Consider the following 27,486-nt stretch of genomic DNA (forward strand, 5'->3'; position numbering starts at 1 on the left):
TTAAATGACACAATAGACCAGATAGATTTAATTGATATTTATAGGACATTCCATCCAAAAACAGCAGATTACACTTTCTTCTCAAGTGCGCACGGAACATTCTCCAGGATAGATCACATCTTGGGTCACAAATCAAGCTTCAGTAAATTAAAAAAAACTGAAATCATATCAAGCACCTTTTATGACCACAACACTGTAAGATTAGAAATGAATTACAGGGAAAAAATGTAAAAAACACAAACACATAGAGGCTAAACAATACGTTACTAAATAACCAAGAGATCACTGAAGAAATCAAAGAGGAAATCAACAAATACCTAGAGACAAATGACAACGAAAACACGATGATCCAAAACCTATGGGATGCAGCAAAAGCAGTTCTAAGAGGGAAGTTTATAGCTATACAAGCCTACCTCAAGAAACAAGAAAAATCTCAAGTAAACAATCTAACCTTACGCCTAAAGGAATTAGAGAAAGAAGAACAAACAAAACACAATGTTAGCAGAAGGAAAGAAATCATAAAGATCAGAGCAGAAATAAATGAAATAGAAACAAAGAAAACAATAGCAAAGATCAATAAAACTAAAAGCTGGTTCTATGAGAAGATAAACAAAATTGATAAACCATTAGCCAGACTCATCAAGAAAAAGAGAGGACTCAAATCAATAAAATTAGAAATGAAAAAGGAGAAGTTACAACAGACACCAAGAAATACAAAGCATCCTAAGAGACTACTACAAGCAACTCTATGCCAATAAAATGGACAACCTGGACGAAATGGACAAATTCGTAGAAAGGTATAACCTTTCAAGACTGAACCAGGAAGAAACAGAAAATATGAAAAGACCAATCACAAGTAATGAAATTGAAACTCTGATTAAAAATCTTCCAACAAAGAAAAGTCCAGGACCAGATGGCTTCACAGGTGAATTCTATCAAACATTTAGAGAAGAGCTAACACCCATCCTTCTCAAACTCTTCCAAAAAATTGCAGAGGAAGGAACACTCCCAAACTCATTCTATGAGGCCACCATCACCCTGACACCAAAACCAGACAAAGATACTACAAAAAAAAAATTACAGACCAATATCACTGATGAATATAGATGCAAAAATCCTCAACAAAATACTAGCAAACAGAATCCAACAACACATTAAAATGATCATACACCATGATCAAGTGGGATTTGTCCCAGGGATGTAAGGATTCTTCAATATAAGCAAATCAATCAATGTGATACACCATATTAACAAACTGAAGAATAAAAACCATATGATCATCTCAATAGATGCAGAAAAAGCATTTGACAAAATTCAACACCAATTTATGATAAAAACTCTCCAGAAAGTGGGCATAGAGGGAACCTACCTCAATATAATAAAGACCATATACAACAAACCCACAGCAAACATCATTCTCAATGGTGAAAAACTGAAAGCATTTCCTCTAAGATCAGGAACAAGACAAGGATGTCCACTCTCACCACTACTATTCAACAAAGTTTTGGAAGTCCTAGCCATGGCAATCAGAGAAGAAAAAGAAATACAAATTGGAAAAGAAGAAGTAAACTGTCACTGTTTTCAGATGACATGATACTATACATAGAGAATCCTTAAAATGTCATCAGAAAACTACTAGAGCTAATCAATGAATTTGGTAAAGTTGCAGGATACAAAATTAATGCACAGAAATCTCTTGCATTCCTATACACTAATGATGAAAAATCTGAAAGAGAAATTATGGAAACACTCCCATTTCCCATTGCAACAATAAGAATAAAATACCGAGGAATAAACCTACCTAGGGAAACAAAAGACCTGTATGCAGAAAACTATAAGACACTGATGAAAGAAATTAAAGATGATACCAACAGATGGAGAGATATACAATGTTCTTGGATTGGAAGAATCAATGTTGTGAAAATGACTATACTACCCAAAGCAATCTACAGATTCAATGCAATCCTTATCAAATTACCAATGGCATTTTTTATGGAAATAGAACAAATCATCTTAAAATTTGTATGGAGACACAAAAGACCCTGAAGAGCCAAAGCAGTCTTGAGTGAAAAAAACGGAGCTGGAGGAATCAGACTCCCTGACTTCAGACTATACTACAAAGCTACAGTAATCAAGACAATATGGTACTGGCACAAAAACCGAAAAACAGATCAATGGAACAAGATAGAAAGCCCAGAGATAAACCCACACACCTATGGTCAACTGATCTGTGACAAAGGAGGCAAAGATATACAATGGAGAAAAGACAGTCTCTTCAATAAATGGTGTTGGGAAAACTGGACAGCTACATGTAGAAGAATGAAATTAGAACACTCCCTAACACCATACACAAAAATAAACTCAAAATGGACTCAAGACCTAAATGTAAGACCGGACACTATAAAACTCTTAGAGGAAAACATAGGAAGAACACTCTTTGACATAAATCACTCACGATCGTTTTTGATCCACCTGCTAGAGTAATGGAAATGAAAACAAAAATAAACAAATGGGACCTAATGAAACTTCAAAGCTTTTGCACTGCAAAGGAAACCATAAACAAGACGAAAAGATAACCCTCAGAATGGGAGAAAATATTTGCAAATGAATCAACAGACAAAAGATTAATCTCCAAAATATATAAACAGCTCATGCAGCTCAATATTAAAGAAACAAACAATCCAATCCAGAAATGGGCAGAAGACCTAAATAGACATCTCTCCAAAGAAGACATACAGATGGCCAAGAAGCACATGAAAAGCTGCTCAACATCACTAATTATTAGAAAAATGCAAATCAAAACTACAATGAGGTATCACCTCACACCAGTTAGAATGGGCATCCTCAGAAAATCTACAAACAACAAATGCTGGAGAGGGTGTGGAGAAAAGGGAACCCTCTTGCACTGTTGGTGGGAATGTAAATTGATACAGCCACTATGGAGAACAGTATGGAGGTTCCTTAAAAAACTAAAAATAGAATTACCATATGATCCAGCAATCCCACTACTGGGCATAAACCCAGAGAAAACCATAATTCAAAAAGACACATGCACCCCAATGTTCATTGCAGCACTATTTACAATAGCCAGGTCATGGAAGCAACCTAAATGCCCATCGACAGACGAATGGATAAAGAAGTTGTGGTACATATATACAATGGAATATTACTCAGCCATAAAAAGGAACGAAACTGAGTCATTTGTTGAGACGTGGATGGATCTAGAGACTGTCATACAGAGTGAAGTAAGTCAGAAAGAGAAAAACAAATATCGTATATTAATGCATGTACGTGGAACCTAGAAAAATGGTACAGATTAACTGGTTTGCAGGGCAGAAGTTGAAACACAGATGTAGAGAACAAACGTACGGACACCAAGGGGGGAAAACCGCGGTGCGGTGCGGATGGTGGTGTGCTGAATTGGGCGATTGGGATTGACATGTATACACTGATATGTATAAAATTGACGGTTAATAAGAACCTGCAGTATAAAAAAACAAAAAACTAGGATAAATTGTCTAAATAAATACATGTATATACATACATATGCATATATACTCATACATATTTATTTATTTAGGTTGCATAAGAAGGAAGCCAGATGGATAGTTTTAACTTACTCATAAACGTTTACATTTTTAATTTACAAAATAAAATGCTGTACACCCAATATAAGAAAAAAAAAGGCAGCATAATGGGGAAATATGAACTAAACATAGCTAATAAAATAATGGCTATTCCCAGTATGCAGAGTATTTGTACAAATAAATAAAAATCAAGTCCCAGGTGCCACTTGTGAAATGCACAGCCTGGCTGGGAATGAAAGAAATGCAAGTGAAATGACCCTGTGGGTGATTCTGAACCCTAAAAATGTGCTTGAAACAATGTCAAGTACAAAAGCAGGAATGGAGAACAAAATGTACATGTTGATTACAATGCCCTCAAGATGAAATATGTATGCATGCTGGTAAAGTTCTGAGGTGAATTTGGCTTGATATGAGTAGAGCTTAATGATCATTAACTTTTTTTTTCCTGTGGAGATGCTTACATATATAAAAAAATAAAACAAAAAATGGCATGCTACCTTGTAAGTTAAATGAAAACATAATAGTTTTGTTGGAGGAGAAAACCTTCCTCACTCCTCTGATTTCTTGAGGAGGTATTTTCCCTGATCCTGGCTTCCTATCCCTTCTCCACAGTTAGCTCATTGCTAGGATGCAACTTCTGCATGAAAGACTGTTAGTATACTTGTAGTAGAGGAGAATAATGAAATAGTTACATAGTTACATTGATGCTTCCACTATAAAGAAAAATGATTATATAAGTGAAGCACCATGTGAGAATTTTAGAGTGAAAACATTGGGAAGTGTTCACTATGCTGCATCTCTGCTGTTAACGCAAATGTGTAGAATTCACACATGCAGGCCTGTGAAAATTCAAACATGTTTTAATTGACTGGCGATCACCAATGGCTATAATTAAAGCAAAATCAAAAAGTGAAGCTACCTATGTTAAAGCAAACCATCATCTTATGAGGACATGGAAGAAGAGCCCTAATGCAAGTGTTTGCTAATTGTTTTTTTCCCTTTGAGACAAGAGCTGCTGTTGTAGCTTCCCAGACATGCACTTTTTTTTTTTTTTTTTTTTTTTTTTTTGCGGTACGCGGGCCTCTCACTGTTGTGGCCTCTCCCGCTGCGGAGCACAGGCTCCGGACGCGCAGGCTCAGCGGCCATGGCTCACGGGCCCAGCCGCTCCGCGGCATGTGGGATCTTTCCAGACTGGGGCACTAACCCGTGTCCCCTGCATCTGCAGGCGGACTCTCAACCACTGCGCCACCAAGGAAGCCCCCAGACATGCTCTTTGACCAAAAAGGGCATCTCCACTGAGTGGCCGAAGGGTTACCCCACAGAGCCGAAGGTGTTTTCCCAAGAAGTGTCACTCTGGTGGTGGTGGGCTATGAAGCAAAGACTTCATTCAATGTCTTTTTTTTTTTTGACACTGATATACTTTTTTCATTACAGTACAAAAAAATTCACCCATTAAGGGGGCACAGCTATTGTTTTGTAACCCACAGAGGTGTCATTTTTGCAACAATATACAGAGTTTTGAAAAGCTTCTGTTAATCCCAATGACCTTTTAAATCACTGCAATCCAAGCCACTAGCTGCTCGCACTGTCAGTGAAATGATGTGTGGAGCAACAGTTAGCTAAGAAATAATTTATCTAAGGATTTCATTGAAAGATTAAAAGCTTTGAACCTAAGAAGTTGGAAATGGCTCCCTGGCCATTGGAAATATTTTCTTCAGTTTGCCTGAGTTCAGGGAGTTGATGTCATTAAACTAAATGGCGCTACAGATACCACTGTGTAGAATTTTAAACATACATGGAAAGCCATACATTTCTAATAACACTGCATATTTACTACTTAATGTATTTGAATCTTGAGCATTTAAAAAGACAACCTGAGAGTCTTATTTACAAAAACATAAACTACAGCGTGTGTCTCTCTGTCTGTGTCTCTTCTGGTGCATTTTCTTTCCGAATGAGGAAAAGTCATTATAAGTGTGTGTCTGTGTGTCTAGAAGTATCTCTGTGCCACCTAGGATTTAAGGCAGACACTGCAGGATTCTGTAGGATCACTGAACCTGTATTTCCGGAATCCGTAAGTTATCTTCCAGTTTATCTTTCATGTCTGTTCGCAGCCAGAAGTCTTTGGATTATTCTGACCAGTTTACATGGAAGAACAATTTTGCAAGAGCCATGAGGTCCCTTTGTGTCTGAACAGGCACCTTGGCAACTCAGAGAATCCTTCTGAACCTAATACCTTGAAAATCTATGCAAGATGGATTTCAATCTCAGAATGTAATCAATTCCGTGATACTCTGATTGGATGATTTTAAAAACAGAATGGAATGGTATATGTTTTTCTGCTTGGGGAATCACCTTATTTTTTTTTTTTAATAGTTGCTATTGTTCTGGATTTAATATCCATTTTTTTTTTTTTTTTTTTTTTTGCGGTACGCGGGCCTCTCACTGTTGTGGCCTCTCCCATTGAGGAGCACAGGCTCCAGATGCGCAGGCCCAGCAGCCATGGCTCACGGGCCCAGCCGCTCCACGGCACGTGGCATCTTCCCGGACCAGGGCACGAACCCGCGTCCCCTGCATCGGCAGGCGGACTCTCAACCACTGCGCCACCAGAGAAGCCCTAATATCCTATTTTGATGTTAATAATATTTCCCTTCTTGTTCAGAGGCCTTTGCCTAAAACCCTTAAGTGTGTGAGTTGCAGTGACTTCCTATCACAAAAGTGCTATTGACCTTGGGTAGCTTGTTTTAGTTGCACTTCCCTGTGGCTGTACCCTGCTGGATTTATCAGCATTTTCTGCCTTTTACTGGACCTCATGGTCAGCAAACCACAGCTCATGTGAATTCTCAGCTGCTTCCTCGATCACAAACACCTCATTCTATCAAACTGTGGTGTCTGTTTCCCAGAGGTGTTTCTTTCATCTTTCTGGGTACAGTTATACCTCCTCACCAGTCTTCAAGCCAAGCCCATTGGTTCTTACATCATCTATCCTGATGAAGTATGATGGTTCTGACCACTATTTCCAAATAATTCCTCGTCTCCAAGGTTTGTAGATGAAAGAGGATTTACCATCTTGCTATTCCTGGGCATTTTGATATCAAAAGTGCAACTGGGGCACAGACTGGCTATAAAATCAATGGAATGACACAGTTTCTCTCCTGTGCTATTCTGTGAGAGTGTGAATCTCACAGACTCATACCTTGTTGTGCAAGGGGCCCTTCAGAGTTAATAGGGAATCCAAGATTTTTTAAGAAGACTTTAATGGCTAGAGTTGGAGAAGGAAAGTGATACGGGCTGGCCATTTCAAAATTTAAGCGGCTCTGTTTCTCTAGCTGAGCTCTCCAACAGCGTACTCACTTACCACGTACAGTTACTGTTTTAGTTAAAATAAAATTTAAAATGCAGTTCCTCAGTCAGACTAGCCACATCTGAAGTGCTCAAGCACCACATGTGGCTGATGCCTGCTGTACTGGCTGGCAGAGATGATGGAACATTCCTGTGATTGCTGAAAATTCTACAGGACCGCACTGCTCAAGACCGACTTAAAAATTACAGTAACGGGCCTATGAATATGCAAAAGTGAACCCATTTCTGGAACTGGAAGATTAACATGATGTTGCTAAACTGGTCCACATCACAATGAATGGTCAGTTCAGTGGATACTATTTCCTTTAGAGAAGCTGCAGTGGTGGGAAGGCTGCAGCACAGGGAGGAAAGACGTGCTCTAGGGCACGTGTGCATGTCGGGGCCCTGCGAGTAGCAACACACAGCTCCAGAGGTGGGCGTGGCCTTCGGAGAAGTCCCGAAGCCTCAGGATAGAATCTCAGCTCTGCCTGGTGGAAGCAGTGAGAGTCTAGGCTTGGGTGAAGGGGACCCGGGAACGGGAGACAGGTATCTAAGAACAGAGGCGCAGTCCAGGTCACACGTCTGGTGGAGACCACCACTGACATTTACTGAGCACGTGCTCTGGGCAGGCCACGGTCTAAAAGCCCAAACTGACCCTCCAACAACCCTAGGAGAAGACAAGCAAGGGCAGACTGGAGTTGAAGAGTATGCGTCCATGGGTGTACCCAGAGACTCTAGGAGGACCAGCCGCTTGGCAACAGACTGTCTTCAATCAAGCGGGCTGGGGGCTGGGAGTAGTGAGAGAGGATAAAAGGAAAGCATGGTTCTGCTGGTCGGAGCAGAGTAAGACCCTGGGGTTACGTTCAAACCAAAAGCAGAGTCCAGGGAGGTAAGAGGCTGCCCGGTACCTTCTACAGACAGAAGATGAGGGAGCTGGGACCCGAATCCTGGGCTTGGGGCTCCTAGGAGAGTTCGGTTGTTTTATAGATATGTATGTGGGGTGAAGGCTTGAATGCCCCCCTGACTTCTTTGACTTAATCTGAGTCCTAGGCAAACGTATGAAGTCAGGAAAAAATTTTTTAAGTACGACTAGCTTTCCTTTTATTAGCTATTACCTTCCACAGTTTGGCTTGCCTTCTCATGACAAACACCAGGGCAGGTCAGTGGTTGTGGAATCAAGCATCAGACGTGGGCAGGGATGCTCACCATGCCTGAGGTACCCTGCCCTGCCCTGATTTCGTCGGCAGGGTCCAGGACAGGCAGCTGGAAGGGTGATACCGTGGTGGGTCGTCCAAGGACAACTTACACTAGGTAGCAGCTCTCAGGAGCTGACTGTACCTGCAACACTTTGGTTTACGGAAACCTCTGTCAACATTAGGGAAAAAGATATCCAGGGGTTATCTCTAAAAATTCTGATCAATGAGAAATGAGGGTAATTCTGGAGAACCTTTGGGGCAAGGTTTGCTTGCTCTTAGAAAGAGATACCAAGAAGGGGGCTAGCCCTCTCTCTCCCGTCTGGATGTTGTATCTGCATGTAATGCTGGAACTACTGCAGCCATCTTGTTACCATGAGGGGTGATAGCCTCAGAATGGCATCCCTTTGCCATGTTACTGAGCTGATGAATTCACCAGCTCTGGAGCTGCCCTACCACTGGATTTTATGACGTGAGATTCATTCATTCACTCATTCACTGATTCAATAAAAATTAATAAGTGCTGACAAATGCCAAGCATTGCTCAAGGCATTTGGGAGTCACTAACAGCAGGGGTCCCCAACCTCCGGGATCTAATGCCTGATGATCTGAGGTGGAGCTGACATAATAATCATACAAATAAAATGCACAATAAATGTAATGCACTTGAATCATCCCGAAACCATCCCCCTTGCCCCAGGTCCGTGGAAAAACTGTCTTCCACGAAACCGGTCCCTGGTGCCAAAAAGGTTGGGGACTGCTGCAGAGGACAAAACACAGGAAGATCATTGGTCTGAATTTGCTTATCGCTGCAGGCTCCTTGAGTTAAGTTTTTAGTTACCTGAAACTATAGGCCTTCTAACTTACACCCTGCTGACTGCACACTGGCTTCACAGGTAACTAAAGAGCCTATACTTAAACAGCATAAACATAATCAAAAGGACACTTCCTATCTTGTTTGATGTGTCTGTATTTGACACTTTGGGTAATTTTTTCCACACTATGCCACTGTCTCTGGACTTCCATAATGCCACACATTTCTGGTTTACTTCCTATTTTTCTGTCCACTTCTCAGTTTTTGAGGGTTTTCTTATTCCCAGATCTTTTTTTTTTTTTTTTAACTTCCAGATCACTCAATGCTGGGGTGCCACCAAGGTGTTTTCTATCAGGGCCACTTAGTTTCTCGTTTTACGTCTTCTTTGAGAAATATCATCAAGCTATATGACTTCATGACCATTTACACATGCACAATTCCAAACCTGCACCTCCAACCCAGATGTCCCTCTTGAGTTTTAAATCTGTACACTTAGTGCGCTGCTTAGCCATTTGGATATCTCAAACTCAATGTGGTCAAACCATCGCGATATTCTGTGCTCTGTAATTGCTTCTCTTAGGTCCCCAGCTCAGGGGACCTGTACCCGTCCCCCGTATCTGTCCACCAAGTCTCCAAGCCAGAATCCTGAACGTCAGCCGTGCCTTCACCCTCCCCTGCACTCCCCAAATCGAAGCAGTCACAGGCCCTCCTGACTCGACCTCCTACAATTCTCCAGTCTCTCCTCTCCCCCTCCCCCCATTCCGACTGCCCTCCTTCCTGCCATTTACCATCACATCTTCCGAATCCCAGCAACAGTCCACCAACTGGTCTCCCCGACTCATGCCTTGGGGTCCCTCCAAGTCCTTCTCTCCCACGGGCAGAGGGATGAGGCTGCAAGTCCGATTGTGCAAAAAAAAAAAAAACCCTTCCAGAGTTCCTCCTCACTGCTCTCGGGACAAAGAATAAGCAACTAATATCATATCCCTGCCTGCAAGCTCTGCCCTGACTTCCCCTCACCATATACACATGCTGGACACCCTCTATCTTTCATTATCCCCAACTTGGTGCCTCCCCGTGTGCTAGCCCTTCTACTTTAACATTTTCCCAACCCATCCCACCTTCTCCAGGATAATTCTCATCACCCTTCAGGTTTCCTCTAAGACACTGTTCCTTCCAGGATGCCTTCCCTGAGTCTCCAGGCCTCTAGGAGGGTGACGCTTCCATGCACCCCCGAACATCCTGTACTTTCCTCATCATAAATGCCAAGCACCTGAACCCATTACGGGACCGTAAGTGCTGTTAGGGGAGCCCACCTTGACCCTCCTAGCATTCCTGGAGCCCGGAACGATGCCTGCAACCTAACAGGTATTCAACAAACACGCAAGAGACGAATACTTTTGCTGGGGAACACTTGCTCACCGATATAATAATAACTTCATTAATGTTTTGGCTTGGGATAGTGATTTTCTGAAAGAACGCTGTTGCTTAAGAGAATGTGGACCACAATTTCTCTCTATTCGCTTTCATTTAATCTGCTTTCCATTTACCCCACTAGGGCAATCCACTGCATTAGGCGCTGAGATGCTACATAAATGATTCTATGTCACTGAGGCTGAAAGTAAACAAACACTCTTTTCATTTTCACAGTAACTCCAAATCACAGCTTCTCACCTAGAAGATGCCATTTCTAGGTGAGACATGAGAAACAGCTAAAAATGTGACAAAATAACAATGTCCGGTAAACGCTGTGAAAAGCATTTCCCATCAACTTCAAGACTTTAAAAGTCTACACAACTGGGACACCAGATAAACAACGAGACTTAAAAGGCTCAAGTCTAAGAATTAGTCTCCTCTGATACAGGGGAGAATTGTTATTTTTATTTTTAAAAGATGATGACCTTTTAATTTAAATACCAGGCTTTTTTCTCATAAATGCCTGAGAAGGGGGGAAATGTAGCCTCTGCATAAGAGAGTTGTCCATTTCAGGGAGCTTCTGTTTGTGTTGATAATTAAAAATAACACCTTCCTGGGGCTTCCCTGGTGGCGCATTGGTTGCGAGTCCGCCTGCCGATGCAGGGGACACGGGTTCGTGCCCCGGTCCGGGAAGATCCCACATGCCGCGGAGCGGCTGGGCCCACGAGCCATGGCCACTGAGCCTGCGTGTCCGGAGCCTGTGCTCCGCGACGGGAGAGGCCACAGCAGTGAGAGGCCCGCGTACCGCAAAAAAAAAAAATAAAAAAAAAAAAAAAAAAAAAATAACACCTTCCAAAACGTTGCTCTAACTCGATAAAGGAAAAAAGCACACCTCAGTGCACTTTATTATTTGCTGTGAAATGTTATCGCTAATTCCCAGCACACAGTGAAAAGGGAATTTGCTCATTTGTACACAGTCAGTTCTGTTCTTCCGTGACCCCTGGTCTTCCTCCTCCGCTGGGGCTAGCTCTCCCCCCAGGTCTTCGTGTGATTGCAGTGAGCAACCACCTGGTGACCAGGGGAGCCGCAGCGGCCTCAACTCCATCCCTGCAGGTGGCCACACCTCCCAGCTCCCTGCCCCCATCTGGGGTGTGGTGGTGTGTAATATACAGGGTCGACAGCGTGTCCTTCCACGCAGAGAGATGGTCTCCTTTCCCTCTTCTTCCCCCCTCATAAGTGATATATCCACTCATGTGAATTAAACACACCCATACTGTACAAAGCACGTGACAGGACTGTGATAGAACTGAGGTTTCACTGGAAAACCCAGTGTTGAAAAATACAGAACAACTGCCATTGTTATCCCCAACATTCTTTATATACATCATGCTTATTTGTAGAGATCATCTGCAGTAACCACTAACAGCATTATTTACTAATATCCTCTGATGACCAATAGGCAATATATTACAAAGTCTTTTTTGTGTGTTCCTATAAATTCCAAACAAAGGACAGATGGTCTTAGCAGGGGTTTTCAGAGTCCACACTCGCTGGCCGTGAACTCTTAGGCAAGTCTATAACCTTGCTGGGCTGCAGTCGCTCCTACTCTACTTTGGAAAAATAACAGAAGCCAGGTCAGGTGACCTCTTGAGATCCTTGCTAAGCCTGAGAAATATCATCACGATTTTACTAATGGCCAAACAGTCCACTGTCTTCAGGATATTTTTCTCCATAACACCTAATAACCACTGTTTATGAGTATTTGGCATCCATATACATGAACATGCACCCAATCTAATACTGCCTATTTAAACAACTGGCAATAACGTTTCATGAACCACAAAATGAATAAACAAGACGGACCAGGGTTCTAGTGCTCTGGATTTTGCCAACACAGGTGTACAGACCAAGTCGTGTGTACATGCAGATAGCCTCAGGCTGGCATTTGTTGTTTCTCAATAAACATACTGAGCATTGACTATGTCCCAATAGGACATAGTGCTACTGTAGGCAGTCGGATGCCACAACATCCGTGAACAAACCAGACAGAGATCCTGCCCTGCCTGGTGGAGCTCACCTTTCCGTGAGGAGAGACCAATGAGAAAAAGGCTAATACAACACATATGTAATTTATAGATTGCAGGTGATAAGAGATAGAAGGAAAAAAAGAGAGAAAGAAAGAAAGAACACAGTAGAGCAGGGTCAGGGGATTACAGACCTATGGAAGGAGGTGACAATTTAAAATCTGGAGGTCCCAGGGAAGCTTCATTGAGAAGGTGGAATCTGAGCAAAGACTTGAAAAAGGAGTGAACCACGTGGATGGATTATCCGGGGGAAGAGGGTTCTAGGAAGAGAGTGGAGCCAATGCCAACGTCAGGGGCTGGAAAGCAGGGTTAGCAAGATGCCACAGAGAGGACGTTATGAGGAAGTACCGCCAGGGAGTTGAAGCAAACTTAGGGGTTGGAGGGCAGATCGTGGAGGGCTTCGTAGGCTGTCGGAGGAGCTTGAAACTTCTCTGAGTGAAGTGGGGAGCCACTGTAGGCTCTGAATGGGGGGTGCTGTGCTCTGATTTACAGAGAACTGAGAGACAGGCAAGTGTAATACAGAGTCTTTAATTTAAAAGAAACATACTGAGTCAATTTAAGGAACTTAAGGGCTCACGAATTAGGTTACAGGTTGTTTAGAAGTAGTAGTAGGACCAATGCTCCTGTTTCAGCCACCCGATCACTGCATTTAGGTCTCTGTGCAAATATCACCTCCCCCAGAGGTCCTCCATGATTGCATTTATATAAAATCGTGGCTCCCCCTCTGAATTTATCTCCTTACCCTGCTGCTTTGTTTATCTTCGTAGTGCTCATCACTCCTTGGCAATATATCATAGGCTTCTTTAATTATTTCCTATCTCTTTTAGTAGAATGTGAACTCTGAGAAGGTGAGAATCTTGCTTTTTTGGTTATCACTGTAGCTCGACACCTAGAGCACCTGGCAAAGAGGGGGGATTCAGTACCAATTTGTTGAATGAATGAATAAATGTTCCAGGAGTCTAGGAGAACCCTTAAGTTCTAATTAAAAAAAAAACAGACTACAGGGCTTCCCTGGTGGCTCAGTGGTTGAGAGTCCGCCTGCTGATGCAGGGGACGTGGGTTCGTGCCCCGGTCTGGGAGGATCCCACGTGCCGCGGAGCGGCTGGGCCCGTGAGCCATGGCCGCTGAGCCTGTGCGTCTGGAGCCTGTGCTCTGCAACGGGAGAGGCCACAACAGTGAGAGGCCCACGTACCGCAAAAAAAAAACAACAGACTACAGAACTGGGGACTAAATAGTTAAAAATAAGCTGTCTACAAAATTATAGACCATTTTCCATCAGTAGTTGGTTTCACATTTTTACTCTTTAGAGTGATGACAGTTCACTGTAATGTTTCATTGTGTTTTTCATGAAATTTCTATATCCATATTGTGGAAAATATGGAAAATGAGAGAAAAAGAATTTAAAATTTTATGTTCCTCTACATCGTGATTAACAATTTAAAGTCTTCTTTGTAGTTTTTAAAGTCTGCTGCATTTTTACATGGCTTTGATATATCCAGAGATCAAACGATTTTCTCTGATCTTTAATCTAAACTTTCTTCTGAACTTTATTTTTTTCTATAAATTTATTTACTTATTTATTTATTTTTATTTTTGGCTGCATTGGGTCTTCGTTGCTGTGCCCGGGCTCTCTCTAGTTGCGGTGACTGGGGGCTACTCTTTGTTGCGGTGCAAGGGCTTCTCACTGCGGTGGCTTCTCTTGTTGCGGAGCACGGGCTCTAGGTGCGCGGGCTTCAGTAGTTGCGGCACGTGGATTCAGTAGTTGTGGCTCGTGGGCTCTAGATCTCAGGCTCAGTAGTTGTGGTGCATGGGTTTAGTTGCTCCACGGCATGTGGGATCTTCCCTGACCAGGGCTCGAACCCGTGGTCCCCTGCATTGGCAGGCGGATTCTTAACCACTGTGCCACCAGGGAAGTCCTCTTCTGAACTTTAAATGCATGTGGTTGTATATAGAAACCAATAAGAAAACACAAGCCATCCAGTAACTTAAGCTCTTTACATCTACATTCCATTAAATGAAGGATTCCTGAACTAGTTTCTAGAGATATTGAGAAAATGTCCCCTCTTCAACCCAAGCTCTCATTTTTCCTGATTTAAATTTATTGACTAGTTTGGGATTTTAACCTGATAAGAAAAACATAAAGAATTTCGAGGAGAACTGTCAGAATAATAAAACCTCATTTGTTCTGAGTCTGCCAGGCCAAGTTACAAATCTCATATCCCTAGTTTATCTTAATACTTTCTACAAACGAGTATGGCATTATTAAGCAAAATCAATCACATAAAGAGTTGGAAGAGAAAAGCTCATGTACTAAAGATAAACTGCTTCCCACCACCTTAGCAATATCATATACAAAACAGTATAACTGCAGCATGAACAGGGGTCGGCCCCTGTGGATGGGCTGACACAGTAATTGCAAATTAGGGACCATACATCTCTGGTGGAAACTGTTTTGCTGCCAGGTAACCAGACTCATGGGTGCAAAATGAGGAATGATCAGCCAGGCAATGTGGAAGGACTGCTGAAAATCTAAGAAATTTATCTTTGAAACAAACAACTTGGAAAATGATGAAAGGCTCTTTGCCTCTTGCTGTTCACTCAGGATGTGGCAATAAAAGTTTATTTGTTTTACTCCCTAGAATCCCAGACACAGCAAGTTGAATGATGCTGTAGAAAGGGGAAGGATGAATGACAGGAAAACGATGTTTAGAGACTAAAGAGGAGACAGGGTGGAGTGGTGAGAAGGTAATTAAATCAGATACCAAGGGGCTAGGTTCTCAGCCACCCACATTGGTAAGGCCATTGTGAGGGGGGGTTGAAGATCCTTGCACTTAAGATAAAAGGGGTGGGCTTAAAAAAAAAAAAAAAAAGGTGGGCTTCCCTGGTGGCACAGTGGTTGAGAGTCCGCCTGCTGATGCAGGGGACACGGGTTCGTGCCCCAGTCTGGGAAGATCCCACATGCCGTGGAGCGGCTGGGCCCGTGAGCCATGGCTGCTGAGCCTGCGCGTCCGGAGCCTGTGCTCCACAACGGGAGAGGCCACAACAGTGAGAGGCCCGTATACCGCAAAAAAAAAAAAAAAAAAGATAAAAGGGGACAATGATGTCCCTTTCTAACTCGTGGGCCTGAACTAGGCTAAAGCATATAAAGGGTTTTAAAAAATATAAAGGATGATGATGATGATACTACTACTACTAACGGGGTGTTAACAATTTCTTGAGAACTTATGGGATGATAGCCACTATTTTACTCTACATGTTGTTATGGACGGAACTGTGTTACCCCCTCTCCCCCCTGCCCAGATTTATATGTGAAGTCCAAACCCCCAGTGTGACTATATTTGGAGATGGGCCTTTACGGAAGTAATGAGGTTGAATGAGGTCCTAAGGGTGGGCCCTGATCCAACAGGACTGCATTCCTTATGAAAAGAGGAAGAGACACCAGGAGTGCTCACGCACGGAGGGAAGGCCATGGGAGGACACAGCAAGATGGCAGCCGTCTGCAAGGCGAGGAGGAGGCCTCACCAGACACCAATCCTGCTAGCACCTGAGTCTTGGACTTCTAGCCTCCGAAACTGTGAGGAAATACACTTCTGTTGTTTAAGTCACTCAGTCTGTGGTACTTTGTTATGGCAGCCCTGGCAAACTAATACAGATATGTTATCTCACATAACCCTCATTACAATATTATCCACACTTTCAAATACAGAAAGAGAAGCACAGAGAAGTTACGCAACTTCACTAAAGTTGCACAGCTATACTCAGTAGTGGAACTGGAATTGAATCCAAGCAATGATTACAGGGCTCACGTTCTGAACAGCTGATGGAACATAATACAAGGTAATGTGATTAATATCCGCAGTGATACAAAATGGATGCTTTTATCAGAAAAACCCGCAGCAAATACAAACTTCTACATCGACTATGTGCAATTTTAGTTTCCCTCTACTCCCATTCCCATCATACAAACAATAAGCATTTTTTGAGCCAATCTATCTCAGCCACTTTCTGAGGGGGTCTGGCATCAAGCCTTACGAAGTCCATGTTCTCCTGGAGTTAACGTGCTAGTGAGGAAAGCCGGCCAACAACAGAACAGAAAAAAGCAGACAGCGATAAGTGCAAAGACAAAAATAAAACCAGAAGTTGTGGTGACAGGCGGCGGCTAGCCTGGTCCTTTCCTCCACAGCTGGTTACTGAGAGCGTGCTGTGAGATGACCACAAACAGGACACAGCTCCGAATCCTGGGGCAACTCCTAATGGGGGCTGGCAGGCCCCAGACTCAAGGTCCCCTGTTTCTTCCTCTGTAAAATGGGCTTTTGCTCTAACAGTCTATGGCTTCTTTGATTAAGTCAGGAAGTTACTCCGGCAAGATTTACCCTAACTCAGTTATTAGGTATGATGGAAATAATAAATACTATAATACAATGTATCCCCTCCTTTAAAGGATTCCTGAAATTTTCCTGGGAGAGACATAAAGTTTGCAGGAAGAAAGGAGGGAGGGGGAGGGATCATTTAACTGGATCTGAACAGGCTTTAGCTAGGACAGTAATCTTTATTTAAGCCCTTGGATGCTGGCCATGTAATACCATACCTGCGGTCAGACACTTCCCATCTTCACCAGGGAGGGAATATAGAGAAAGGAGTTTGAGATGAAACATGGGAACTTAAGATCAGTATAAGGGAGGGTTTGGGGGGCCCATACAGAAATAAGACATTGCAGAAAAGTGACAAAATGGTGCATTCTTTTTCTCTGGAGAGCTTCATCAACCAAAGAAACTGTATCTTGGTATGTCTCGCCCAGAAGTAGAAGGATGACACGTGACTCGCCATAGGGATGCCTTGGAGGGGCCAGGAGGCTCTGCTAATGAACAAAGGCGGTTTGAAATAGTACAGCTTCACACCCTACCTGCTGTATCCCCTGCCACAAGGGCGAGAGCAGTGCTACCTCCTACTTGCAGCGTTTCAGGGTGGCAATGTGTGCTAAGAAAAAATACTTCAAAAGTGCCATCAGGAAGCTCCATGGCAGGAATGAATGGGGTGAACTGTACCACCAGAGGAATAAGGACCAACTCACTGAAGACAGTGGAATCAGACAGAAGCACCCAGGTTAGAAACACAACCTGCCTTTCTGTATCAGAACACAAACCAGGCATGTAGAAGACCTACAAAAACATGGAAAACTGACTGCACTGTCAGAATTACAGGATCACTTTGATGATCAGGGTGGATCTTTAAAGTGGAACATGTGATTTAATCATCTGGCCCAGCAAATAATACTGGCCTCAAATAATAAGATCTGGAACAGACAATTATTACTGATGACTGTAACAAGACTGGAATAACAGTTCATCATTTCTCTTAAAGCCTTAAATGAAGGCTGGTGAGAGGAAGGGGAGGGGGTGAAGAATAGTTAATATACTGGGTAAACCACTGCATACCTTCGTATTTAAAGGCAGTAGTTCAATCAGCAAAAGACACAGGACAAGTTCACCAGCAAACACTTTTGGACACGTTCACAGCGCATTTGTAATCACTGGAAATATTATCATTTGAAATATGTGTACATTTATATAAAACTATATATAATTTTCTCCACTTTGATTTCTCCTATTGTTGGGAGATGGACTGCCCCCAAAAATCTGTTAGAGAAATTCTAGATGCTTGTGAATTTTTAACATTTGTCCTGGGAACCCCTAGCGCCTGAAAGAGCCTGAGCAATTAAATTCACCCCAGCTGTGTGTGTTCAGACACCAACAGGCTCACCACCAGTACTGATACCATTTCTCGGGCCACGTCATTTGTCTCAGCAACCTATGGTTTGATTCCAGTGCTGAGAAAAAGGGAGCTTTCGTTCCCTCTATAACAGCAATCACTTCAGCACTGTCTGCTACATTCTCTGATCTCTCCAGAAGTGTGGAGTTTTAAAGGTTCAAACTCTGATAAAGTGATACAGAAAACTGAATCCAACTCCAAGAAATATGCACACAGATTCCACGCACAGCTTTTTTCTGGCTCATGGAGACTGGAGTGGTCCCCTTACCTTTATCATAGATTTCCTTCAAGACCCCTCGTTTTATTAGCTCCTCTCTGCTTTGCCTCATCGATATTTTCCTTTCCAGGGCTGCGAGCAAAACACAGAGAAGCAGGGGTGAGTAGGTAACAAAGACGTTTCTAAAAAGCATCATATTTTAAGATGTATTGAAATGTAATATATGGGAAAGCTTCCGTAAGTGACATTTTACTAATGTAAGCTAATGATACCAGTTAATACGTTTTGAAACTATGATCAGCATTTTAATCCAATTATTTCATTTAATCAAATCAAATTACCTATGAGGTAGGCATTTTTAATCTCATTTTATTTAACCGCTATATACGGTTGAGGAAACTGTACCACAGAGCAGCTCAACAACCTATCAGAGTCATACTGAGAAGAGCATCCAAGATTCAAAGCCAGAAAACACGACCTCTGCCCTCGGCTTAACCTCTGCATCACACAGCATCTTCCTGAGTGTGGCCTTTCCTCATAGGTGGGATTTCTTTTATTTTTTTTTAATTTTTTATTTTATTTGCGGTACGCGGGCCTCTCACTGTTGCGGCCTCTCCCGTTGCGGAGCACAGGCTCCGGATGCGCAGGCTCAGCGGCCATGGCTCACGGGCCCAGCCGCTCCGCGGCATGTGGGATCCTCCCGGACCGGGGCACGAACCCGTTTCCCCTGCATCGGCAGGCGGACTCTCAACCACTGCGCCACCAGGGAAGCCCGGGGATTTCTTTTTTAATTACCTAGTTCATACAGATCACATCTCACTGAGGATTTTGTTGCTTCCCAACTATTTTAAAAGTCATTTGAAAATATCTCCTAAAAAGCTCCCTGGATTGGTACCCAGGCTCCCGAGGAGAGCCTAGGGGGCGGCGGGGACCTCCACGTGACACCCACCCACCGCTCTCCTCTCTTGGCTGCAAAGGAGGAATGGACTGTTCAGTTCCCAAACACACTTCCACGTGACCAGCCATTCACCTGAGCCAACCGTTCAGGCAGGTGGGAGCTGCAGGGGGGAAGAGGGAGCGCTTCCTCTCGGATCCGCGGGTATGATGGAGGGCAAGTCAAGTGGAAACAGAGCCCCAGGGTGGGGAAGTGAGGGAAGCACCAAAGGGCAGGCCTGTGGCCCCAGGTGGGGCAGGGGAAACCAGCAGAACCTGCAGAGGAAAGAGCTATTCCAGCAGCTGACATTTCAGTAAACACAGAATGGAGGAGGTGAGACGTGACGGCAATCCCTTTTGTCAACTTGAGATTCTTTATATCCTTTGGATACACAATTATTCGGGGGGGGGGGGAATACCAGTTATAAAATAAGGAAACAATTTTATGCAGACAAATTTAGATGCAGATTACACACACACACACACACACACACACACACACACACCTCTCAATAGAATTTAATGCAAAGAATATGAGTAAGAACTAGAAAGAAAGCAAGGAAACAAGAATTGTGATTGCAACTACGTTACCCACTAGCCGTGTGCTCTTAATCAAGTCACTGTGCCGGTCTGGGAAGACACTGATGCCTCCACCCCAGCCACCACGATTTACCCACAGACGTGAGGGCAGGAAGGCTGTACGCAAGGGCAAGGGTTAGAGGTGAGTGGGAGGATTAACGGAGCGCTGTTCGTTTTGGGAGGTGAAGGAGTTTTATGTCCCAACCCGAAGAGTACGATATGGTGGGAAGAGGGCAGACGGGGTTCTCGTGCAGGAGAGGGATGCCCGGGGGAGGGGAAGAGAGGTACGTGCACTTCGGTGAGAAAGTTCTGCCTGATTTTAAAAAAGATTTGCTCAGCAGCGCAGTGGGAAAGACTGAACAGGCAAGATGAAGCGGGGGTTTTTAAGTAAAAAGTTTGTTACCGATCTTTTGGGCGAATAAACAGGTGCTTTGCCATCCTGTACTGAACCATGGAAATGAACAGATTTCTCTTCAGCAAAATGAGGTTTCCCAGGGGCTTTTCAAAACCGTGGAGTAAAGAGGATGAACCTGACCCACGGCACTAAGGGAAGGATCTGCAGCGAGCCGGAAAGAGCCCTAGACGCAGAGGTCCGAGATCTCAGGTATCATCAGAACATGGTCACTGTCAGGCCAACCACTTAGGTATCCAGACCTCAGCTGTCTCTCCGCACTCATTCAACAACTGACGATCAGCTGCCTGGAGTGCAAAGCTACTCTGGCAGGGGCTGGAGATGATGGTGACCAAAGGGACAGCCCCTCCCTCACAGGGATTATAGACTAATGTGTGATTCAGTCATCAAATGATGATATCGCCTAATGTGTGACTGCAAATTGAGATGGGCCTCATAAAAGAAGACATGGTTCCTTGGGGCTTCCCTGGTGGCACAGTGGTTAAGAATCCGCCTGCCAATGCAGGGGACACGGGTTCGAGCCCTGGTCAGGGAAGATCCCACATGCCGCAGAGCAACTAAGCCCGTGCGCCACAACTACTGAGCCTGTGCTCTAGAGCCCACAAGCCACAACTACTGAGCCCGTGCGCCACAACTACTGAAGCCTGCACTCCTAGAGCGCATGCTCCGCAACAAGAGAAGCCACTACAATGAGAAGCCCACGCACGGCAACGAAGAGTAGCCTCCACTCACCACAACTAGAGAAAGCCCGTGTGCAGCGACGAAGACCTAACGCAGCCAAAAATAAAATAAATAAAATAAAATAAAAAAAAAGAAGAAGACATGGTTCCATCAGAGCGTATGATAAATAACCTCCTCCACTGGGGAGTTAGAAAAGGCTTTTCTGAGGAAGAAACCCCAGAGCTGAGTTTGAAAGACAAATATACCTTATCTTAGCCCAGGGCAGTTGGGTAGGAGCTGACGGAAACACTCCAGATAGAGCAAGCTTGGCAACGGCTCCTGACGGAGGAATCTGGGTGCCGTGGACAAGCAGAATGCAATCTGGTGTGACTGTACCACCAGGACCAGGTGTAGAATGATGGTTTAAGATGTGGCCAAAGGGGCAGGGGGCCTGGGCCATGCAAAGGCCTTATTGACCATGTTATTCTAAGGGAAATGGGAAGAAGTGATCAGATTTAAGTATTTGAAAGACCAACGCCCATTTTAGTGTGGAGGATGGATTGGAGGGAGGCCAGTTACCAGGTGATTACAGAAGTCTGGGCAGAAGATGATGGCAGCTACCCTAAGATGCTGAAGACAGACACAGAGACAAGGGATACACTCAAGACATGTGAAGGTGGCAATGTTGCCACGACCTGAAGGTAAGGATTGGGCATGGGGTGTGCAGGGGAGAGAGGGGTCAAGAAGGACTCCTTGGTTCTTGACTTGAGTAACTAAATGGACAGTGGTGTCAATTACTAAGGCAGGGGACACAGAAGGAGAATCAGGCGTGGAGGGAGGATGCTGAGCTCAATGTCACCAACACCCAGGAGGAGATATCAGCTATGTGCTCGGGAAGTGTACTGGGATACATCATGAAACAGGGATGATGAGACTGTCCTATACATGCCAGTGTTTCTCAAACTTTTCCATGTGAATACGCCTAATAGTAAAGGAGTAATGCCAGGGGCTCCAAGGGTATGACTGAAGTTGCCTGTCCCAAGCATGCCATTTCTTTAATGTATTGAGTTTTTCCTTAAGAACGAAGGTAGAGCTCACATACTATATCTGCCTCTTATTTAAATAAGAAAGTACCCCCCCTCCACCCTCTCCCGCATGCACACCAATTTCCACCTTTAACTGACATTCTGGGAAGAGATGGCTTATTTACGCTTTGGCTTTGTCCATTTCCTGTGCAGAACCCTGTGCCCAGAGAGGATGCACAGATCATTGTGAGAAGGGTGGATGTCATGTCATTTAATTTAATCTTCACCACAGTCCTGTGAAGTGTTATTATTCCCATTATACAGATGTGGCACCTGAGGCCCAGCAAAATTAACTTGCTCAGAGTCACAGAGCAGTAAGTAGAAGAGCAGAAAGAGATTTTAAAGTCTGTGGGGTTTTTTTTTTTGCCTCCACAATACCACTTTATTATGGAGATTGTTATTATGTATATAGGCTCTAAATATAATCTAATGTATACCGCTTTAAAAATGGAAGGCAAGAATAAACAACAAGGTCCTACTGCACAGGATACTATCCTCAATATCCTGCGATAAACCATAATGGAGAAGAATATGAAAAAGAATATATATATATGTATAACTGAATCACTTTGCTGTACAGCAGAAATTAACACACTGTAAATCAACTATACTTCCAGGGAATAAGTTTTTAAAAATAGAAGGCAATTTATTACTAGTTTATTTGGGGCTGAGTATCACAGTAAAATAACATAATTACACTTTGGTTCAGGAGCTTCTTCTTTCTAAGGCACTCTTCACCATCTCTCTTAACAAGGTATACACGATGCCTCTCTGCTAATCTTATTTTCAGCAGTTCCTCCAAAGTTGGAGCTAAGTCTAACTGGGGTCAAAGACAAGCTCACCCACTGCCCCAGGGAGTGAAATAAAATGGACTCTAGGTGCAGCAGGAGGAAAACTCAACTCACCTGACCTGGTCTATTACTAAGCCATAAACCCCGGGGGGAAGAGGATTCCATGTGGGGAGAAAGAAAATATAACAGTTTCCTTTTCACCAACCAAAGCTAGGTCCAATCCTCCCTCTCCAACAATTTTGGCTTTGGGTAAAACAAAGACAAAAAAAGAAGAGAAGAGATTATGAAAAGTTAAGGAAGTCAGAAGATGAGGAGCAATGCATCGGGAAAGAGAAGGTATAACGTGCACTGCATCTGTCCAAAGGGTAGGAGGAATAAATCAGGTAAGTGAGTACCGAGGTGTGAGAGGGAGCTGATTAACTGGGGGATGTTGGTCTCTGGGAGATGGGAAATGGAAGTTAACAGAACAACATCATTTATCTCTTAAAAGGAAAATAAAACTGAAAAGCTACTTCGTTAAACTTGTGGCAAAAACACACAAGTAGGTAACATTTTTTTTTTGTGTGTGTGTGGTACGCAGGCCTCTCACTGCTGTGGCCTCTCCCGTTGCAGAGCACAGGCTCCGGACGTGCAGGCTCAGCGGCCATGGCTCAGGGGCCCAGCCGCTCCGCGACATGTGGGATCTTCCCGGACCGCGGCACAAACCCGTGTCCCCTGCATCGGCAGGCGGACTCTCAACCACTGCGCCACCAGGGAAGCCCGGTAACATTTTTATATAAAAAAATAAAGTCAGTAAGGACTTAATTTAAAATAAGAAAATCTACTATATAAGGATCACTCCAATATTATTCCGTTATTAAAGCACAGGGCAATATAAAATCTGAGTGACCACACATGGGAATGTGCTGTGTAAACTTTTTGGTTATGAAATTGGAATGCAGTGATGGTTGCACAACTCTTCAATTTTACTAAAATCATTGAGCTGTACTCGTCCAAAGAGTTAATTTTATGTTGTGTAAATTATACCTCAATCAAGCTGTTATGAAAAAAAAAATAGTGACCACCAGGGCAAAAACATGAGTTAAAAACAAATATAGTAAATCTAAGCAGACGATTAAATTTAAACTTTCGGCCACAGTCAGCAAGAGGACAACAGTAAAATACAAGGATTAGATACATAGCATACAAAAGTCACTTTCTAAAAACAATTATTTTAACCTCTAACAGAATAGAAACAAAACAAAAAAAGCAAGAAGCTGGTTTCCCCCCAAAATGAAAATACAGCTCAGAGCACAACAATGCAACTCCTTGGATCTTTAGAAAAGAACCAAATCTCCAGGCGGTAGTAGGCGCAGAACACTGTAATAGGCTTTTGAGACGAGCCTGTGGTGACTGAAACATCAAAACCAAATTGCATAAACCAGCAAATGTGCCAAGGCTACTGCAGGGACACCCGGTCTAAAATTCTATGCCAGCATATGAGACAGCCTTTAGAGGAAAAGGGGAAAAATGACTGACGGGCTTTTAGAGATAAACAAAGACAAAGAATTAGTTGAGTAGGTCCAAACACATTTTAAAAAGCTTCACATACCCCTCTTTCTCGCCTGAAATGAGTGAGAAGTACTTCTCAATTACTGTACCAAAAATGGCCCCAAATGGCCCCCCAAAATTATATTAAAAGGTTGGCATGTCCAAGGAAGGCTCTCGAAGCTTGCCATTAATCAAAATATTCATATAAAAACCATGCAGAAAACCTTGAAAGGCCTTTTTTTTTAAACACCTTCATTGGAGTATAATTGCTTTACAATGGTGTGTTAGTTTCTGCTGTATAACAAAGTGAATCAGCTATACATATACATATATCCCCTATTTTCTCCCTCTTGTGTCTCCTTCCCACCCTCCCTATCCCACCCCTCTAGGTGGTCACAAAGCACTGGGCTGATCTCCCTGTGCTATGTGGCTGCTGGCATAGGTATTCTTGAATTTTTCACCATCTATTGACCGTGCCTTTTTATTTTTCATACTTCTGATACATTGACATCTTGGAGCCATGCTGATCCTAGAGACAGACAGCCCCTCCCAGGGCTAACAGATTCCTACAGATAGTAAGTGACTTGCCTATGAGCCTGCCTTTCGTATGCAAACCAACCACTCCAGAGTCCCTATCCTCAATCAACTCCTTTACGGAGTTCTTACACTACAGGCCAAGGTTCTCTCGCCCTCATCACCCCAGGGCCAGGTACCAGACAACCAGAGACAGTCCTTATGCCCAGAGCCACTAAAATGATTCACACTAGCCAGGCACACCTGTTAACCCTATCCTGCACATTCCTTCCTGTGGAAACCACAATAAAGGCTCTTGCCCACGTTCTCCTCCCTTTCTGCTCCCTGAACACCCCTGGTGCTTCTCCACGTGGCTCTCCATGGCCTGGCATGACCCGTTCTCTTCAGGATCTGTGAATATACTAGACTCTCTTTTCAATGGCAATTGTCTCTTGATCTGTGGGCTTCACCATACCTGAATAATAATAAAGCCTACAGTTTAAAACACACCTATTCTTGTACTGGTTTGTAAACAAAGGGAAAAGCTAATGAGGGTTTTGGTTTTCACAGCTTTATGTTCCATTCTATTGCTCTGAAGTCTGTTTACATTTGAGCCAGTGCTTTATTAACAGAAAGTTGGGTGAAGGACTGATCCTCAGCAGTAAATTCCACCAAAGCACAGAGACTAACTCTGGTAATGGAGTGACACCAGTTCTAATCACTACTGTGAACCTCTTTTGAGCCACCACTGCAGGATATGCCATATTTACTAAAAGCCAGTTCCCCATCATCTCCCCCTAATTATTTTTTTCAGTCTCCCTATCCACATGGGTATGTGCTAAGCCAAGGAATCCTATGCTTCTTTAACATCAATGAATTTAAAACGGGCATCTTGGATGGGCTTGTTCTGCTTAGTGAATGCCTGCGATGGATGATTTTGTTAAAAATAACTGGGACATTCTCTCTTTTTTTTTTCATGTGCTCACATACACGTGTTCTTTAATTTTTTTATTTATAAAAATACATGAAACATGTTCACTGTTAATAATTCAAGAAACAGAAAACAAACTCCTTTATTATTGCCCCTCTTTCCATAGACCCAACTCATCAAATCTCACTGCCGCCTTTCTTTGATATTTTCATTCTCTCTTTTCTTTCCTCCCTCTCTCTCTCCCTCTTTCCCACACACTCCCACACTATATAAATACAGTTTTTAAAACCACAAATGGGATCATTCTGCTCATATTGTTCTACAACTCTTTTTTTCTCCTCTCATCTATAAATATGTTTTAGAGACCTTCCCATCAGTACATACAGAAGCACCTCATTCTTTTTGAGTACCACATACCATTACATGGGATATAAGTGCCAGAACTGATTTCACCATCTGCAGCTGAAGAAAATTTAAGTTGCTTTGCATTTTTGGCCTACAAATATTGCTACTGTGAATATGCCTGTTCAGGCACCCATGTGAACAGGTAAAAGAATTTTTCTAAAATATATCACCAGACTTACTGGGCAGGGTATTTTCGCTGTGCTCCCCGTACTGATGGAAGAAAGAAACTCTTACATTTCATAAAATGAGGAAATGGGGAAAAAAAGCAATATTGATGCTTTTTCAGCCATCTGGTTCTCAGAGTACCAGAGCAGGGAGTTGTTCATATTTTTCTCTAGGATAATCTATCTCTGTTGAATTCTCTGCTCAACTGCCTTTAACTTACATTCTGTATGGGACAGAAGTTTGAAGGGGGGGAAACAATTGAGAAATGATGAAATCTGCAGTAGCTTCCTGCAGAGTCTTATGCTTTCAGTGGTTAGAACAGTCAACTTGCAAGTAAAATCTGTAGCTTTTACCCCTTTAAAATTTGACAACTCCAGTGAAAGTGAATTTATGCTAGAGATCTACAAGTAACCAATGGAATGAGCCTCCAGAACCTGGAACCTACCTCTACTTCCCAGCTGACATCATAAATAAGGAAAATGATTAATATGATGCAACTACATCCTAGAAGGACCCAACATGAAACAACCAACCCACATTTACACTATCTCCAGAGAAAATGCATCCATTTCCCCTAAGATGAAGAGACTCTCTTTCAAAATTAAATGTATACATACAATATATAAAAGAGGGGAAAGGAGAGCAAGGATTTGGAGGAAGGGATAAATCCAGAGGTCTTCCATTTCAAAAGATCAGATGACAAATACCAGTTGATCTTCTATTTCATAAGGAAATTAAGGAGAAAAGCAACAGGGTTGTCAATCTAAATGCTGGGTTGAAGAAAGAAGTAGAAAAGAATGCAATTTTAAACGTCTAGTTTCAGACAGAATGGTATGATAAACACATTCAAGAAGAAGTCCTGTTAATCTAGAAGCAATTTGTATGAGCACCGACTTTTACCAACTGAGATGATGTTGAGGGGTCCTATGAATAGCTAAACATTTTGCTAAATGTAGAATCACTAGGCAAGAAGGTTTTTGATTACTTGATTATTCAAAGAAAGCTTATTGAATTACTAACTCAAAATGAAAAATCACTTTTAATATATTTGGCAATTAAGGCC

At 43.0% G+C, this 27,486-nt stretch overlaps 1 protein-coding gene across 3 annotated transcripts in view; it reads right to left on the reverse strand.

Annotated features, from left to right (window-relative positions):
* PHACTR1 (phosphatase and actin regulator 1) overlaps positions 1-27,486 on the reverse strand; it is a gene marked incomplete at its 3' end in the record, with an annotated part of 250,961 nt that overhangs the window by 96,067 nt on the left and 127,408 nt on the right. For all 3 annotated transcript variants that reach the window (XM_081246168.1, XM_081246166.1, XM_081246167.1), the window contains exon 3: positions 18,471-18,551. In XM_081246168.1, coding sequence (XP_081102294.1) covers positions 18,471-18,551 — 81 coding nt within the window. The remainder of the gene's footprint in view (positions 1-18,470; positions 18,552-27,486) is intronic.

This window comes from Mesoplodon bidens (genome assembly GCF_964165515.1).
Source record: "Mesoplodon bidens genome assembly, chromosome: 10".
Lineage (NCBI taxonomy): Eukaryota > Metazoa > Chordata > Mammalia > Artiodactyla > Ziphiidae > Mesoplodon > Mesoplodon bidens.